The 12,564-nt window shown below is 38.7% G+C and overlaps 1 protein-coding gene across 1 annotated transcript in view; it reads right to left on the bottom strand.

Moving 5' to 3' along the window:
- Positions 1 to 7,394: 7,394 nt before the first annotated feature.
- CLEC2D (C-type lectin domain family 2 member D) overlaps positions 7,395 to 12,564 on the bottom strand; it is a 38,075-nt gene continuing 32,905 nt past the window's right edge. The window contains exon 6 of the mRNA XM_002687838.7: positions 7,395 to 7,767. Coding sequence (XP_002687884.2) covers positions 7,637 to 7,767 — 131 coding nt within the window. The 3' untranslated portion in view covers positions 7,395 to 7,636. The remainder of the gene's footprint in view (positions 7,768 to 12,564) is intronic.

Consider the following 12,564-nt stretch of genomic DNA (forward strand, 5'->3'; position numbering starts at 1 on the left):
CTCTCACCTTTGAATGCTCTGTACCTATCAACCACTTTCCCTGTGTAGAAACTAGAGTCCATCAGCATCATTACCTTATCACCTCAAATCCCACCTTTATTCCATACAGCCCAACTTAGCTCAATCTGCAATCCATACAGTTGGAAGAAAGTCTTCCTCTACAATATTCGTGTCATTCATTTTGCCTCGGGTTTTCATGAGAGAACTAAGACCACAGTTAACCATTTGATTCAGAACTTCCTGAGTAACTAAAAATGTCAAGCGAAGTTAAATTGATCAAAGACTCACGTTTTTATAAGGTCACTGGCCACACAAAAAAAGTGTATATATATATATATATATATATACACATACATATACGTAGTAAGTCCCCTATAAGATCTGCTTGAGAGCACGTTCATCCAATTTGTTCATAAGTCAAATAGCTTAGGTACTCAACCAGCACAATTGGCTTTATAGTACTATATTGTACTGTAATAGATTTAGAATAATTTTCAGACAAATAGTACACACACACACACACACAAATAAATAAAGAAAAAATAAAGAAAACAATTTTAACCTTATAGTACAGTACCTTGTGGGCTTCCCAGGCATGCAGTGGTAAAGAATCTGCCAGCTAATGCAGGAGACTCAAGAGATGCGGGTTTGATCCCTACATCAGGAAGATGCCCTGGAGTAGGAAATAACAGCCCATTCCACTATTCTTGCCTGGAAAATTTCATGGATACAGAAGCCTTGCTGGATACTGTCCATTGGGTCACAAGAGTCAGATATGACCAAGAGTGACAATATATGATAAACATGTGAACTAATTTACATGATTAGACATGTCAACACATGTTTGCATCTTTGAAAGTTTGCAACTTGAAGTTTTGTATGTAGCGGACTTACTGTAACTCATGTATTTTGTAACTAGAGGTTTTATCTCTCAGTCTCTCTCCCCTATGTCTTCCCTTCTGCGCACCCCACCCCCCATTCCTTTTTGGCAAACACCTGTGTTTTTTTTTCTCAATATCAGTAACACTATACATAATTTATAGCTGTTTATGTTTTGTTATGCTTGTTTTAGATTCTATATAAAAGGGAAGCCATCCAGTATTTGTCTGTCTCTGTCTAATTTCGTTTATCATCATACCCTCTAGGTTCATCTATTTTATTATAATTGACAAGATTTCATTCCTTTCTATGACTGAGTAATACTCCATTGTATTATATATACCACATCTTTTTTATCCATTTATCTATCCATACTCTTAGCTTGCTTCCATATCTTGGCTATTGTAAATAATCCTTCAATTAACATAGGGGTGCATGTATCTTTTCTAATTAGTATTTTTTTTCCTTCAGATAAGTACACAGGAATAGTAATGATGGATCACATGACAGCTCTATTTTAAATTTTTTGAGGAATCTCCATACTGTTTTTCATGGTGGCTGCACCAATTTACATTCCCATAAATAGTGCATGAAGTTTCCCTTTTCTCAGTCTCCTTGATAGCACTTGTTATTTGCTATCTTTCTGAGAGGTGTGAAGTGATATCTAATCTTTGCTTGACTTGCTTATATCTTTTAGTGTACCTGTTGATGATTTGTATGGTTTTTTTTATGTTGTATTTTTCTGTATATTTTGGATATTAATCCCTTCTTATTTATATTTTGCAAATATCTTTTCCCAATCAATAGGTGCCTTTTTCATTTTGTTGATAGTTTCCTTTGCTTGCAAAAACTCTTTAGTTTGATGTTGTCCTGTTTGTTTACTTTTGCTTTGGCTTCCCTTGCTGAGGATACATATGAAAAAATATTATAAAGATCAGTGTCGAAATGTATACTGCCTATGCTTTCTTCTAGATTTATCACTTCAGGTCTTACACTTAAGTTTTTAATCCATTTCAAACTTGTTCTTGTGTGTGGTGTGAGAGAGTAGTCTAGTTTGATGCTCTCACATATAAATGTCCAGTTTTCCCAACACCATTTGTTGAAGATAATCATGGTATATACTAGCCTCATTTGTTATATATTAATTGTCCATATAAGTATGGGTTAATTACTGAGATCTTACTCTATTCCACTGGTCTATGTGTCTGTTTTTGTGGCATTGTCATACTGTTTTGATTACTGTAGTTTTGCAGTACAGTTTGAAAACAGAGAGTGTGATACTCTTGTTCTTGCTCAAGATTGTTTTTACTATTTAGCAGGTGGCTCTGTGTTTCTGAACAAAGTTTAGTGCGGGGAGCCGGTGAGGCATTCTGCTCATGACAAAGGTCATGAGGAAGGAGGCTCGGCATACGCAAAGGCGGGATCGAGCCTCAGGAGTCCCCCCGGATATTCTCGAGCATTTTCCCCCAAAAAACCAGAGTCTGCCTACTTTATTGCTTTGTGCTCTCACCTCTGACTTTACTGGGGGCTGTCCCCTACCACCATCTCTCTCTCTCTGCCAAAGAGTTAACTTACAGCTCCAATTAATAAAGTTCCTGGGCAATTAGGAGTGTTTAAATCCAAACCCCTCAGATGGCTCTCTAACTCGCCTGACAAGTTTACCCGGACTCCTGCAGCTATGCATACGATTGTTTACAGTCTCCTAGCCTCCAGAGGCACGGGAAGCTTAAGATATTCAAATAGCTTAGAGCCTCTCAGAGAGTTAAAAACTGTCAGAATAAACTAGTAAAGGATTTCATTGATGAGTCGATGCTTGTTGCCAAGTTTTCACATCCCCTGAATTGTATCCTTGAATGTGTATTAATTAATAGTTGGTATATAGTAAAAAATAAGTAGTGGCCTTGGTGTTAGTAACTTTAGACCCTTAAGGTAATAAATTCTTTCTTTGTTGTAAACCCATTACACATCCGCCCTATAGGAATGCAATTTTATCTTTGGAAGATGGTGCCAAACCTTAAAATAATTACTCTTAGAGAAAATAAGTCTTTGTTGATAAGTCCTTGTCAAGAGTCATAAAATGTTAGTAGGCCTTCTGGCCAGAAGATGATGTAAATCACCTAAACCATTTGTATACGATAAATTTGCAGGAAAGAAACCTTGGTTTTTGATAAGAATCAAAGACTGCTGACTTTGCATCCCCTATTATCCTCTGTGTGTAACTTAGGGTATAAAAGCCCCTGTTAAAAATAAAGCTATGGGCCTTGTTCACCAGCACTTGGTCTCCCCATGTCATTCTTCCCTTTAACTTCCAGCTGAGTCTCCATCTGGAGCGCGGAACCCACCACGCTTACTAATTATGCCTGGGCTTCTAAGACCCACTCGAGAAGGTGTCTAGGGTGAGACACCTTCCGCTATTCGAGAGGGTGCCTGCGGCCTACGTAAGTGGTGCAAACTTCTTGTCTTGAAGTTTTATTGGTCTCCCGCGTAAACCAAGCTACTCAGCTTCTTTTCTCCACTGAATTTTCCTACTGAGCTATCCTCATTCTATTGTTCTCTATATCTCTAATTAGCATATAAATAGTCGCCTAGGCCGTCTCTCCTTCGAATACCCTGGATCAGCTGGGGCTGGTCCCCAGCAGTTTAGAATTATCTACTCTAGTTCTGTGTGAAAAAAATGCCATTCATATTTTGATAGATATTGCATTGAATGTGTAGATCGTCTTGGGTAGTATGGTCATTTTAACAATACTAATTCTTTTCATTCATACACATAGTATATCTTTCCATTTGTTTGTGTCATCTTCAGTTTCTTTCATCAGTGTCTTATAGTTTGCCAAGTACCATGTTTTATAATCTTACTTTGTTGTTGTTTGTTGTTTTTGTTTAGTCACTAAGTAGTGTCTGACTCTCTTTGTGACCCCATGGACAATAGCCCACAAGTTTCCTCTGTCCATGGGATTTCCCAGGCAAGAATACTGGAATGGGTTGCCATTTTCTTCTCCAAGGTAACTTCCTGACCCAGGGATAGAACCCTGTTGTTCTTTCACTACTTTAAAAAAAAAAAAGTCATTTCCTCGTTTCCATTATGAAGGCACTGGTCATTCTTACTATACCTACTTTTTTTCTTTTAATTTTGCAGTAATTTTACTATAGTTTTCCTAGGTATGATTTTCAAAAGTCTATCTTGTTTTTAATTTGCCAAGCTTCTTAAATTTATAGCTTGATATCTTTCTTCTCTTTTGAAAAATTATTGATTGCTATCTCTTAAATTACTGCTTTTGCCTTCCTCCATTTTTTTCACTTCTGAGTATACAATTGCATCTATATTAAGATTTTTTATTATTGCCCTTATATCTGAATAATATTTTCTTTATTGCTTCTCTGTGCTTCAGTGTGGAATTTTTGCTGACCTACCTTACATTTTTGTAATTGTGTCTTCTGCTGAGATCAATCTGCTCTTAAACCTATCTATTAAACCATCAATTTTTATTGCAATTTTTGTTTATAAAATTTCCATTTGATTTATATTTAGGGATTCCACTTCTCTAGTAAAATGCATCATTTTTGTTAACTATTTTCTAGAATGTGTTAATCATAGTTATTTTAAAGTTTGAGTTTGGTGATTCTAATACCTGAGTCATCTATGTGTCTATTATTTATTTATTCATTTGTCTGTTTGTTTTACCTGTTGGTACAATAAGAAAAATTTTGCTTGAATGTTGTCAGTGTACCTACACATGTATGAAATATGAAACCTGCTTCCAGGAAGTATTCACATTATCCTCTGCTAAGTATTACATTCATTGATATTGTCTTAATCCAATAAAGACTGAGTTGACTTCAGTCTATTGCAATTTCTGCAAGATTTTATCTACCATTTTTCAACCATTCCATTATTTCTTATTTATCTTAGCACCTCTGGCTAAACCCTCTAGAAATTCCATCTCAGAGCATGGAATATTACTAAAGTTCCTTTTCTTGTTGGAGAGTGAATCTAATTTTTTTTTTTTTCTTCTCAAAACTACATGACTGTCAAAATGCCACTCTGCTTGTCACATTTTTCTTTTTAGCCTCTTTCCTTGTGAAGTTTAATAATTTGGCAAATGGCTTAAAGGAAAAACATCAAGCTTCCTTTGACCCACTTTTCACTTCAGGATTTTGGTCCTTCAAGTGCATTGGTAACAATTTTTATCTCACCTAGCAGAGTGCCTGCTGGCCATGGCCCTGTTCAGATTCTGAGCAGGTGATCCTTCACCAAGATACTGCTAGGAGAAGAGTGAACCTCAAAATGTTTATTCACTTCTCTGAATCTTTACTGTTCCTCTAATTACCTTGAAAAGTTTCCGTACATACGAACTTTCAAGTTTATCCTTTTTACATCATTTTATCATTTTGCTGTCAAAGAGAAATGGAACAAACCTTAGTAAATTTCATATTCTTGGAATTCCCAAATAATTGACAGAACTAATAACATTACTTTTACCATTATTATCATGACATGGTAACATAAAGCTACAGTTTATCATCATTTACCATGAGCCAGAAACATTGATAAAAGATTTAAATGTATCTCATGTAGTTGGTTCAACTACATTGAAAATGAGCTCCTTGAGTGAGAAACCATGTAAATTTGTTGTAAGTTGCCAGCAACAGAGTAAATGGTCTGATTTGGAAATTCCATTAAGGCAGTAGAAGGTCAGTGACTAAACCAGGTCATGGGATTTCTGCATTAGACGCATTTATCATGAAAGCTCTGTTTCACATTGCTTAACTTCTCTCCATTCTGGGAACAAGAAACTGAAAACTAAGTACTTGAATATTTGTACGGTTACTCACTTGCCATTTAGAACATATTTTTGAAGATAATACCTTTGAGTCACCAGGCCTCACTGAGCAGTTTAATAGGAAACTGCAAAGTTAACAGGGTATAAATGATTCATTGTGACAAATTGCAAAAAACAGTGGAATAAGTACATTATGAGAGCACTTAATGAGATATATCTACTCAGTGGAAAGTCTTCCAAGGAAGTGTTGAATAAATTTCCAAACCAATAACTTGAGTAGACATTTGCTATATTAAAGGGCGAGAAAAAAAAGAAAAAAAAAAAGAAAGGGTGAGGCAATTGAGTTTGAAGGAGGAAATAGTCCATCTGAAGGGAACTGCAAAAGAGAAGAGAATGCATCTGACTGTTAGGAAACCCCCTAAAATTTAAAATAACTCAACCACATATTAGAAAAGAAGAAGTATGAGAAAATAACTTTCCAAATAACCCAAAGCCTCTTTATTAAATACGTGAATTTTATAATTCCTAAATCTTATTGTCTTGTTTACTTTCTTATGAAACTCTATACCTGATACCCAACATGACACATAAGATGAAGTGACATTGTTTTACATGGTTCCTAGGGAGCTGCAGTGTGAGAGGAGAAAGTCACAGTTATTTTAACTTTATTGAGGATAAAAACTTTTTATTTTCCAAAATAATTTAATTGGGCCTATATTTAGGAGATGGAAGTGAGTGACTAATTGACTGAGTGTGAAAAGGTAAGAAAAAGTTCTTCAAGTTACAATTACCACCTGAGAAATGGAAGATTTCCTGCCAGATCAGTAAAAAAGGATGTCACGGTTGTCAGTGATTGTAGCCCTCCAGTGTGAGCCTGTGAGCACTAAGGGAACTCAGTAAGGAGAAGAATACCTGCCCTCTAACAGCCGTCAGACTGCTGCCACTTCCTAAGATGAACTCCAAGGAACCTCAAGATGTTAAAACCCAAAATACTGGTCCCAGAGAACTGAGACACATTTGAAAGGAAGGATTTCAGTGAGCTCAGATTCTTGCATCCTCCCATACATAGGAAAGCATCCAATTCCTTAACTTGGAGTATCTTGTTTTCTTTAAGTGACAATAATCTTTGGATGTTCTGACTACCTGCCCTTTTTTGTAAAACTTCTATATAACCTGGCCCTTCTCCTCACCTCCTCAGAGCAGTTCTCTCAGGGTTACTTGAAATGCTGTCTCCCGGGCTTGAAGTCCTAAAAATTCCCACCAAATAAAACATAACTCTCAACTTTTAGACTGTGACTATTTTTTAAGTCAACAAACCCAACAGAAGTGACTGTCTAAATGAGTAATATAAAAATAAAACAATCACTGAGATGTGATTACATAGAGCAGTGGACTTCCCTGGTGGCTCAGATGGTAAAGCGTCTGCCTACAATGCGGGAGACCTGGGTTCAATCCCTGGGTCAGGAAGATCTCCTGGAGAAGGAAATGGCAACCCACTCCAGTATTCCTGCCTGGAAAATCCCATGGACAGAGGAGCCTGTAGGCAACAGTCCAGAGGTCACAATGAGTAGGACATGACTGAGCACAAAGGGCATGAAAATTTACTCCCAGTTTACCTCTGCCCTGCTTCCCTTGGGCCTTTCTAACTTTGACAACAGAATGGATGGTTAATGTAGCTGATGAAAGAGGAATATACTCAGTGAAAGACACAGGAAAAAAAAAAAAAAACAGTTTTGGAGCAAAATAAACTCAATGTAAGTAACAAATCTTTAGCTTGTTAATTGTTTGACTTTACACATATGTGGTAGACAAAGCAATGGATGCCCGTCATCAAAAGATACCGTGTCCCAAGCCCCTAAACATGTGTATTTGTTACCTTCCATGAAAAAAAATAAAAAAGAATCTTTGAAGATGTAATTAATTAAGGATCTTGAGATGGGGAGATTATTCTGGATTACCTGGGTTGGTCACATTTAGTCACACAGCTCCTTATTAGAGGAAGATAGAAGTGTCATAGTCATGGAGAGATTTGATGATGCTCTGCTGATGGCATTGAAGATGAAGCAAGGGGTCAGAGCTGAGGAATGCAGGTGATCTCTAGAAGCTATAAGAGACAAGGAGACACATTCTGTCCTAAAGCCTGCAAAAGGAACTCAGACCTACCAATATACCTTAATCTTTTTTCAGTAAGATTCATTTTAAACTGCTGACCTCCAGAACTGTAAAATAATAATTAGTGTAGGTTTGAAATCCCTAAATTGTTGCAACTCATTAACTTTCTAAGGTTAATTAATTTATTTTTGGCAGTGCTGTGTGGCTTGAAGGATCTTAGTTCCTCCTTCAAAGATTGAACTCAGGCCATCTGTAAAGGCAGTACAGAGTCCCAACCATTGGACCATCAGGGACTTCCTGGTAATTTATTATTACTTAAATTGTTACAGGATTCCCAGGTGGCTCGGTGATAAAGAATCTGCCTGGCAAAACAGGAGACACAGGAGATGTGTGATCCATCTCTGGGATGGGAAGATCACTTGGAGTAGGAAATGGCAACCCATTCCAGTACTCTCACCTGGAAAACTCTCTGGACAGGGCACCCTGGTGGGATACAGTCCATGAGGTCGCAAAGAGTCTGACATGACTGAGCCACAGAGCATTCATGCAAATTATTACAGCACATTAAGTTCTTTCACTCTCATGATCTATATGGTGACAGAAGTATTCTGAAAAAGAAAATTATGATTTTGTTAAAGGTGTCCAAAAAACTTCAGCTGTTAATATATTTATTATTCAATTACTAATACTGTTACCAAACCATACTTGAGTCTGCTCACCCATATGCAGTAAACCCAATTTACTGACATCAGGTTGTGATGAACGTAAGTACCGCATTTATTGCAGTCACCAGACAAATAGTCCAGGGCAGTTAGTGCTCGGAAAACCCAAATTCTCTGATACATTTCAGAAAAGTATTTTTAAAGGCCAGGCAAGGGAGGGGAGTAAGGGTGTATGATCCTCTCAATTCTCTTATTGGCTGATGGTGAGGTACCAGGGTGGTATCACAGGGGTTAACATTATCAATCCTAGAGCTCCAGTAGCTCTGGGGGCTACTACTCATGGGCATCAAGCAGTTAACTTCTTCTATTTGGTAGAGAGTTAAGCATCTGTGAAACCAATCAGGATATTGGGTCAGATGTTACTACCTAAGAAATTCAGAGAGGAGGTAAAGATTCTGTGACCACCATATGGCTGATTACTGTTTTAAATTGTTATCAGTTCCTTTCACCCAACAGCTGTTTTATCACTAAATGTTTACATCTATTCAATCATTTATTCTTGAGCCAGGCTTTTGTGACTCAGGGAGGCTTGGAGAATACGCCTTTTCTGCAAAGGAGAGGTGGGCAGAGGACATGAGGGGAGGGTCTGTTCCAGGAAGACCCCATAGGGTGCTGTGTGTGTGTGTGTGTGTGTGTGTGTGTGTGTGTGTGTGCACGCACGCATGCTCAGTCATGTCCAACTCTTTGCGACCCCATGGACTGTAGCCTGCCAGGCTCCTTTGTCCAAGGAATTTTCCAGGTAAGAATACCGGAGGGGGTTGCCATTTCCTGTTCCAGAGGATCATCCAAACCCAGGGATCAAACCCAGGTCTCTTGTGTCTCCTGCTTTGGCAAGTGGATTCTTTACCACTGTGCCACCATAGGGTTCTGCTCAGTTACAATTATTCATGCCTGCCTAAGGAAATATTATGAAATTTAGTATCTAAAATCTTCCCAGTGAAGTTTGGTCTGGGGAATACCTACAACCTTTTTTCTTCAGGGCTCAGATAAAGCTATAACCCTCAAGTTAGAACACAGACTAGAGACTCTTCTGATTGACCAGTGTCTGGGTTTAAATATTCTGAACACTAGAGTTTCTTAAAGAGTAGGATAAATGGTATATTTCACCCTAGTGCATCATGAAAAGAATTTAGAGAAATGAGCAAAGCCCACTTGATCTCAGAGAGACAGCAGTAACTGATGGCTTGAAACAAGCTAGATCTTACTTCCCTGCTCAGTAATTGAACCTAGGTAGCCCTGCCTGCCTGGAGAAGGCAATGGCACCCCACTCCAGTACTCTTGCCTGGAAAATCCCATGGACGGAAGAGCCTGGTAGGCTGCAGTCCATGGGGTTACGAAGAGTCAGACACAACTGAGCGACTTCACTTTCACTTTTCACTTTGATGCATTGGAGAAGGAAATGGCACCCCACTTCAGTGTTCTTGCCTGGAGAATCCCAGGGGCGGGGGAGCCTGGTGAGCTGCCGTCTCTGGGGTCGCACAGAGTCGGACACGACTGAAGCGACTTAGCAGCAGCAGCAGCAGCCCTGCCTGCCAATGCAGAAGACATAAGAAACACCGATTCAATCATTGAGGTCAGGAAGATTCCTTGGAAGAGGGAAAGGCAACCCACTCCAGTATTCTTGCCTGGAGAATCCCATAGACAGAGGAGCTTGGCAGGCTACAGTACATAGGGTTGCAAGAATAGCAAACACCTGAAGCGACTTAGCACACAGCACAGCCTAGATGAAAACCTAGAATCCTGGCTGATAGTCAACCAGGGGTTAGAAGACAGAAGCAAAACTCCCCTTACCCTCATTGAAAAATGCATTTCTCAAGGAGGCAAAAACTGTAAAACCAGGTACAAAGTTTAATTAGAGACACAGCACAAGTGGAAAACCCTCAGAAAAACAGTTTAAGACAGAAACAAGGCAGAGATATGCACCCAGAGAGAGAGGGTGTGGGCATCCCCCTTCATGAGGAGGAGTTTGGTAAAGAGGTGGTTAAATGATTTATACAGGACAGTTCTACCGGGTCTGTGTTTATATTTGGTTAATTATCTTGCTTGTTTTTGCACAGCTGACATACCCAAGGCCCCTCCCCAATGCGCATGCACAACTTTTTTCCAAGATGGATTCCCACCCAGAAGCCTGGGGAGGAGTGGGGCTTGGCATCACATATTTTCTGGATGATGCTTCCTCCTTTTTGAACCTCAAGGAGCCTTTCTGCACAGGGAGTTTCTTCTTTCTTCAAGGATGGGAAATATGTGATCTCTTGATCTTTTACTCAATCAAGGTTTAGCCCTTCTTTATCTCTGCCATAATTGTTATCTTAAAGTGAACATGAGAAACAAAGCCTAGCTATTCAGCCTCTTCCTGTGGCTATTATTATCTCCAAATGCAGACAGAAAGTTCATCATAAATATCTAGTCTGGAGACAACTTGTCTCCTGTCTCAGCAAGTTGGAACACAAGGCTAGTTATACACCATACACAAAAATAAACTCAAAATGGATTAAAGATCTAAACGTAAGGCCAAAAACTATAAAACTCCTAGAGGAAAACATAGGCAAAACACTCTCTGACATAAATCACAGCAGGATCCTCTATGACCCACCTCCCAAAGTAATGGAAATAAAAGCAAAAATAAACAAATGAGACAAAACAATGAAAAAAAACAAAAGCTTTTGCACAATGAAGGAAACTATAAGGAAGGTGAAAAGGCAGCCTTCAGAATGGGAGAAAATAATAGCAAACAAAGGAACTGACAAAGAATTAATCTCAAAAATATACAAGCAGCTCCTGCAGCTCAATTCCAGAAAAATAAATGACCCAATAAAAAAATGGGCCAAAGAACTAAACAGACTTTTCTCTGAAGACATACAGATGGCTAACAAACACATGAAAAATGCTCAACATCACTCATTATCAGAGAAATGCAAATCAAAACCACAATGAGGTACCATTTCACGCCGATCAGAATGGCTGCTATCCAAAAGTCTACAAAAAATAAATGCTGACGAGGGTGTGGAGAAAAGTGAACCCTCTTACACTGTTGGTGGGAATGCAAACTAGTACAGCCACTATGGAGAACAGTGTGGAGATTCCTTTAAAAAAACTGGAAATAGAACTGCCATACAACCCAGCAATCCCACTGCTGGGCATACACACTGAGGAAACCAGAATTGAAAGAGACACATGTACCCCATTGTTCATCGCAGCACTGTTTATAATAGCCAGGACATGGAAGCAACCTAGATGGCCATCGGCAGACGAATGGATAAGAAAGCTGTGGTACATATGCACAATGGGATATTACTCAGCCATTAAAAAGAATGCATTTGAATCAGTTCTAATGAGATGGATGAAACTGGAACCTATTATACAGAGTGAAGTAAGTCAGAAATAAAAATACTGATACAGTATACTAATGCATATATATGGAATTTAGAAAGATGGTAATGATGACCCTATATGCAAAGCAGCAAAAGAGACACAGATGTATAGAACAGTCTTTTGGACTCTGTCGGAGAAGGCGAGGGTGAGATGATTTGAGAGAACAGCATTGAAACATGTATGTTATCATATGTAAAACAGATCGCCAGTCCAGGTTTGATGCATGAGACAGGGTGCTCAGGGCTGGTACACTGGGATGACCCTGAGAGATGGGATGAGGAGGGAGGTGGGAGGGGGGTTCAGAATGTGGAACACTGTACACCCATGGCTGATTCATGTCAATGTATGGAAAAAACCACTGCAATATTGTAAAGTAATTAGTAATTGTAAGTTAATCGTAATTAATTTAATTTTTTTAAAAAAGAAGGCTAGTTATAAATGACAAGCCTAAAGTCCATTTATTTCCTGCCTCATGCTAAGCCAAACAACTCTTGTTAGGTAGCTCAGCAGAGAAAAGTACCCTCTTCAAGAAGCAAGAATACTAAAATTTCACAGACAATGATGAACTGCAGCTGGACATAAAAATGATTCTGTGTGTGCCATCAGCTATGTGGACATACAGACCATTCAGGACCACAGTTCTCTGTGCTGAAAAGGGTTTCATACCTGGCTTAATGCCCAACCATCAGTATCTT

Source organism: Bos taurus, chromosome 5, assembly GCF_002263795.3.
Source record: "Bos taurus isolate L1 Dominette 01449 registration number 42190680 breed Hereford chromosome 5, ARS-UCD2.0, whole genome shotgun sequence".
In the NCBI taxonomy this organism is placed as follows: domain Eukaryota; kingdom Metazoa; phylum Chordata; class Mammalia; order Artiodactyla; family Bovidae; genus Bos; species Bos taurus.